The 6,702-nt window shown below is 44.9% G+C and overlaps 1 protein-coding gene across 1 annotated transcript; it reads left to right on the forward strand.

Moving 5' to 3' along the window:
- The first annotated feature begins 1,887 nt into the window (after positions 1 to 1,887).
- On the forward strand, positions 1,888 to 5,505 carry SERF1B (small EDRK-rich factor 1B). The gene is made up of 3 exons (XM_085322018.1): positions 1,888 to 1,995; positions 3,974 to 4,082; positions 4,960 to 5,505. Exons 1-3 carry the CDS (start codon positions 1,989 to 1,991, stop codon positions 5,030 to 5,032), a joined length of 189 nt encoding a protein of 62 aa, XP_085178144.1. The 5' UTR covers positions 1,888 to 1,988; the 3' UTR covers positions 5,033 to 5,505.
- The last annotated feature ends 1,197 nt before the right edge of the window (positions 5,506 to 6,702 follow it).

Below are 6,702 nucleotides of genomic sequence, written 5' to 3' on the forward strand. Positions count from 1 at the left end.
CCCGCCGCCGGCGCGCGCACGTCATCCACGCGCGACGGCAGGGGCGCGCGGCGCCGGGGCCGGCGATGACGTCTGTCTCCCGCGCAGGAAGGCGCTGTGTGCCGCGACATGGCGGCGCTGGCGCGAGCGCGGAGGTTTCGCCGTGCGAAGAGCTTCGGGGTGGGAGACGTTATGGAGGTGGCAAACACTGGGTGTTGCCGCGGAGGCTCGGCCCGAGCGTGCAGCGTCCCTGTCGCCGCGTCTGCAGCGTGCAAGTGCTGGGCTTACTCTTTTGCTGGAATAGTACGTCTTGGGCCTGCAGTTATGTCCATATGGCGCGTGCACCTTTGAGCCCAGTCCTCCAAAGGCATGCCAGTTAATCTTAGTCATGAGAATGCCCCTGTTAACTTCGTATTGCCRTATAAGTAGAGTTAATTACGTTCATGTTAGATTGAGGGACCTGGAGTTTTGGCTTAAAAGTGATGCCTGTACAGGCTGACCCTTGATCTAGACAGAAAACAAAGTGTATAAATGCAACACCAAAACAATGCTTTCAATACCTCATTAACTCAAAAGCAATCTTTTTCCTTAATTCAAATCTCTATAARCAGACTCGCAGTCATTAGTTTTCCCCATGATAATCAAATTTAAAGGAACAAGGGAAGTTCCTCAAGCTGGGAAAGTGTTTTCCATTGGGAGGGCTCGGACAGTGCAAAGAAAGCTCTCTAGGATTAGAAATTTACACTTTTATTTTCAAATCCTCTCTAAATTCATGTTGTAGGGTTTTGGTAACACTCATCAATAATGCAGATACAGCAAAGTGACCTTTGGAATTGCATCAGGTATTACAGAAGGAAGACAGTATGAGAAATGAAGGAGATAAGAGACAGCCAGGAGGAAGTGTTTGCAGATGGATCAAAGAGAAGAGCRATGACAGAACAAACGGAGAAGAAAGTGTGCAAAGCTAGAAGGAAAAAGCAAGCTGTGCTCAAAGAGAGCAGCAAAGTACATCTTTTTAACTTGCTTGGTAATTTTAAGTGRTGGTGATCTATAATGATTTTTTCTGCTTATTGCTTGCTCAAAAGCTGTGAAATCTCACATTATGCATAGCCATTTTGAAAATTGTTTTCCTTATTTCATATACATACATTCTCTTTTGAAATCTTGAATTCCTGGCAAGAAGAGCTGCTAACTCAAGAGGCCCATACTAGTGGTGTTGCAATGTCCCACTTACATGTTTTGCAAGAATAGCTAACGCTCAGCATGACAAGTCTGTATATCATGGAGTTTTCATCAATCACTATTTTGAGATTGTTTTTCTTAAAATTTATTCCTGGGAATCCCACAACTGTGAGATGCAACATCTGCTTTCATTTACATGAGGAGTTGCAGTGAAGAACTGGAAAACATGACCTAAACATACAGAAGATCACAGAGGGGTATGTCTTATTTGACCAACTGAAATAATTTCAGTGTGCAAAGCCTTTCTTCACTCCTGGAACAGCAGTAGTCAGAAAGTTGATCCATCGCTTCYAGCTATCCCAGGGCAACGGGATGTGCGTATGGGCCTGCCTTGCTTTCTCAGACCGTTACAGCTGCAGCATTGTTCACCCTAAAGAATCGTATTTCTCTTCTTTTGCTTTTCTAGCCGCCTCTAGGAAAGGAAAGGAATCCCAGTTGTTCACAAACAGCATTTTCGCTTTCCGCCTCGGAGGGCCGGCGCAGCGAGCTGAGATGGCCGCCGCCGCGCCCCTCAGCAACCGCCGCGCCGCCCCGCCCCGCGCCAGGCTCCGCCCCGCGCCAGGCTCCGCCCCTCGGCGCGCGGCGGCCGCACGCCTCCCGCCGACTGGGCGTGGCTTGGTGGCAACCCCTCGCTCGCCGTGACGTCATAGGGCGGCAGGGCGTTATAAGGCGCGCGCGCGGTGGGCGGAGCGGTAGAAGGTTCTGGTAGCTGGTGCGGCCGGTTGGAGGGAGGTGCGGCCTGGCCCGGCAAGGCGGAGAGTGTCGCCATGACCCGTGAGTGCCCAGCTGCCGGCAGGCCCGCGCTGGGGCTATGGGGCTGCCTAGGGGGCCCATAGTGGGGTGGGGTAGCGCTTTGGCTGCTCCACTGTAATGGCGCMAGGCCGGGCGCTGAGGCCAGCAGAGAGGCGCAGCCTGGGCGCGACGCCGGCAGTCGGGGGCTGGGAGGCGCGGGCGGCGGCCAGACTGTCGCTCTCGGGTCTCGCTCATGGGAGCCCTGTGTCTCCGTAGTGAAATCCCGCGGGGAGTGCGTGGGCGGCTAGGGATGAGGCTCCTGAGATCCTGCTGCTGCCTTAGGTGTAAATCAAAGATGTCCTCGGTGCCCCTGGCGTAGCTGCGTGTGGGGAGACGGGAAGATAGATGGTGGTCGGCTAGAAAAGCAGTAGTGCCTGCCTCCAGTGTTGACTGCAAATAGAGGGTATTTAAAGGGTGGTTGAATACTTAATACCTCACTGCTTAATTTGTGATTGTTGAGGCTTTGGCTAAGTACAATAGGCAAAATCATCAGCTTAGTTAAAATTAATGTTAGTATATCTCTCTTAAAATGGTGGAGACCTCAACCAAATCCAGAATATCTTGAGGTTACCTAACAGTAGCAGGGTTGCTGTTTTGTTTTCCCCGACTATATTTGGCAATACAGAAGCTGCCTGTTATTTGAGGAAGTGTTTCTGATATCAGACTTACTTAAAATGTGTAGCTTCAAATTTGCTGTACTGCTGAAATTGCAGAAGAACTAGATATGAAGCCATTTGTGCTCAGATTAGACACTTGAGTTTATGGAGGAAGTGGTAGGCTTATGGTTTTGTTATTTCTCCTGTTTTGCATGATAAAATACCTATCTCTTAAGGTTAGAGGGTACAGTGTTTCACATCTGATTACAGTAGAATGATTGTATGCTTCATTTTAGGACAACCTGGTTCAAAACAGTATCAGAAATACTAGGGGTGGAGAAAGTTGTGATATGTTGACATCCTGCATGGTCTTGTCTTCAGTGTATATATTTCCAGCGTTAAAAGCTTTGGTATCATCAGACCTGAACTAGATTTTGTATTTTCAGATACATGGTGGCAGATGGTTTCTCTTTCACTGTTAAACTCTGGTGTGGGATTTGTTCCTTTGCTGCTCAGAAAGTATGATYCTGTCCTCTAATGTAAATCCTTGTTACTGTTCTTTTGATCTTCTTCCAATAAAGATTACTGCTTGTTCCAGGTTCTGTGCTATTTGGATTTTTATCTTTTTAAAAACTGTTCAGTCTTGGAATTTGAAGAGCAGAGACAGGTAGAACTGAAGCTGTATGTCTTAGAGCCAGACAAGGTAGGGGATTTTAAAGCATAATTGCAGCAGGAGGAGTATAGTGGCCTATATGTGACCTTCATTCTCATTATGCAAAGCTGAATAGAGTTCTTGTCAGGATTGGACTGCATTCCATGGGAGACTTGAATAGTCTTGCTTGGAGCCAGGGAAGCTCATTCAGCATTCTAGGTAAAGTACTGGGGCCAAATAATCCTTGGCAACATTTATTTGGAGGCTCAAGCTTCCTCTCAGAGGGTATTTTTGCTCTGTGTGCTTAGTCTAGTGCTGTGCAGAAGTAGCGGTCTGATCAGACAGCAAAGCTGGGTGTATAATCAGCCCAGAGGGTTAATAGTCCTGGGACAAGCTTGCCTGTTCTTTGGAGAATGGTCTTCTGCCCTACAAAGGAGGGTGGAGGGTGCTGAGGGGTGTGTGTGTATAAAAAACCTTGCTGTTAAAAGTCATTCTAAGCACTGGCTAAGGCCATGCTTAAGTGTTAAACTTACCTTTTTTATGTTGGTGTTATAATACCTGTATTTTCCAAATGGCTGTTTCAGTAGCCATGTTAAACTGGGAGACAGACTSAGTATATATGTCCAGTAGTATCTCAAACCATGGCATGACACTTCATACTGTTCTGTATAAAGTGGAAATAAGAACATAAACTGTACAATATGTTGTGTAGGTGGGAATCAGCGTGAACTTGCCCGCCAAAAGAATCTGAAGAAGACTCAAGAGATCCACAAAGGGAAAAGGAAAGAAGATAGCTTGTCTGCTTCTCAGAGAAAACAGAGGTAAGATACAGTAATGTAGGAAGGTAAAAGGAAGAAATCTAAGTTTCTTAAAGAGAAGCTGTGCTTACAAATGAGTCACACCTGATACAATGATCAGTCTTAGTGTTTTTTTTCAGGAAGTTCTGTGGGAATCAGTCAAGACTTAATCCAAACCTTGGCTGGTATACTCTAAACACAAGCTGAATGTAAGGCCTTTGGAATTTGAATATAAAACTAAGTTGATACATGGATGGCATTGGTACTAAAAATCGACAGTTTAGGTGAAAGTTAGATCTCCATCTGTAGTAGTAACAAATTGCCAATTATAACATATAAGAGTTTGAGCCTGAATCAAATGACTTCCAAATCAAACTGGTAAAGGCTTGCTGCATAACTACTCAAATCAGCTGAACTCCTTAATGACTAAAAATGGGAAGAAAAATGGTTCAGAGAAATCCAGTGTCTCAGCCAAAATGGGATAAGTGCTTTGCTTTTGGTTCATAGTCTRTTTATGTGCTAGAATATACTAGGTACAGGTTTGTATCTGATATAAAACAGCTTCAATTTTGGCAAGACCTAGAAGGTGGGGAGAATATCTCTTGTAAGCAACTTTTTTCCTGGTCCTACAGGAAAAGATTAGATCAAATCTTCGAAGTATTGATACATTGTCCCTTATGAAACTTAGAGATGTTTACTAATGAAGCAACTTGCCTACAACATAGGCTTCCTCAGTGTCATAGACCAGAGTATTAGAGATACTATGATAAGTCAATTGTTTTGTACTAACACAATATACTATTTTTTTTTCCTTGAAACTGGTGTTACTCAAGGGCCAGGAGAGGCTCTGTCTGGAAAAATCTTGAGCCAATATCTGAAATCTAACTTTGTTTCTTCACAGAGACTCTGAAATCATGCAACAAAAACAAAAAGCGGCTAATGAAAGGAAGTCTCTGCAGGCAGGAGCAAAATGAACCCTCTCTACGGAGGAGACCTAATGAGAGTGCATCAATGAAACTAAAGGGCCTAGAAGATCAGACAGTTATAGAAATGGCCAACCATTAAATGGTTAAATGTTTATCTCATACTTGCAGACTTGTTCGATTTGCATTTCTTTAGAGTATTTTCAGGTTAGTGTAGGCTTAGTTATCTGATATGTTATTTCAAAACTTGTTATTTCAAAACTGACTGTACTCCTCTGCATGCATAAAAGTAATGGTACCAAGCAATAGCTTAACTCCAGCTTCTGTTGCAATTGTTGGTTTCATTTAATGGTTCCAATAATAATGAATTTCTGAATCTACAGTTAGACCAGATCTTCTGTTCTTGATTTCTTAAAGAACAAATTAATTCACAATGGAACATACTTGTRAAATGTGCTTAAACTTAAAGGTCTGAACTGTAAATCTCATCTTAAATTATTTTTACAATAAAATGTTGCATGAAATACTGTCTAATTGAAATGGTTATGCTTGATACATTAGTTCATTTTTTTTAAGAATTATCAACACTTAATTATGGACAAATACAATCTGGCAGTATTAAGTCTGTACTACAGAAGATGCTTATCTAGTTAGTCTTCATTTGTGTACTTTAGCAGGCTGTGAAACTATTACTTTAAGCTACAGGTTTTGAAATTAATACCTTGAAGGTGTAAACAGATAGCAACACTGCTGTCACTAAAATGGCTGAAACTTGCTGCTTCCTCAAACTCATCTCAAGAATAAAACTTMAGCGGGTACTGCATTTTTCACTTGCACTATGGACAGGTTGATTGCTTGAGCATATTGTGTACTGAGGTAAGCTGCTTTAAGTATCTTGAAGGGGGAAGGAGGTTTGAATCTCAGCTACTGCTTGAATGAACTCTCATGGACCTAAGCGCACTTACTGTTTACAGACCTGATGCAGTTTCAGGGAACATGCAACTAGTTCTGCCAGTGCAGTACCTGCAGTTGGTAAGAGACTTAAGCAGTTCTTGTTGCTTGCTCTTAATTGGCTCAGTCTTGGATYGTGCTCTCATGTTGTTGGGCTTTTCTGAAGTAGCTTTCAAGGATGAAAGTCCACAGCATCTGCAATAGCACTTATGCAAGTTCATCTAGTTCTTTAAGAAGCTGCAGTACATTCTGGTTTAACCATTGTTAAAATTGAAATTAAGCACTTACTGATGTGCTGCTGCTTTAGTGTCTCAGATCCAGAGTATTTATGGACTGCACTGTGGTTAAAAATACAGTATTAAGACCAGCTCCTGTGACTTCATGCAGTGCTTCGTTTGCTAACCCTAGGGCATATCCAAGGCAGACCCTGTGGCTCTGAGTCCTGGTAGCCCCCCCGTGGTGAGTAGGAGCCGTGCTGCTGTTGCGGGGCTGGGGGCAAGGCAGCCTGCTCTCAGCCCASGCTGTGAGGCAGGGGCAGCCACTGCTCCCTCTCAGGTGCTCACCGGCGGTTCCTGAGAGGGGCCAAAGCGGTGAAGTTCAGGGTTCCTGGGCGTCTTGGCGGCGTCGTCTGGTGCGKGCGAGTGTACGACGCAGCTGCCGGAAGTCAGATGCCGCCGGCAAGCGAGGTGGGTGTCCGGGTTTGCCGCGGGGAGCGCCACTTCGTAGCGGGGGGCAGAGGCAGCCTCGGTGCCGGGCTCCTGCCTGCAAGG

The sequence above is a fragment of the Rhea americana genome, unplaced genomic scaffold, assembly GCF_003343005.1.
Source record: "Rhea americana isolate MKP2758 unplaced genomic scaffold, rheAme1 scaffold_74, whole genome shotgun sequence".
Classification (NCBI taxonomy): domain Eukaryota; kingdom Metazoa; phylum Chordata; class Aves; order Rheiformes; family Rheidae; genus Rhea; species Rhea americana.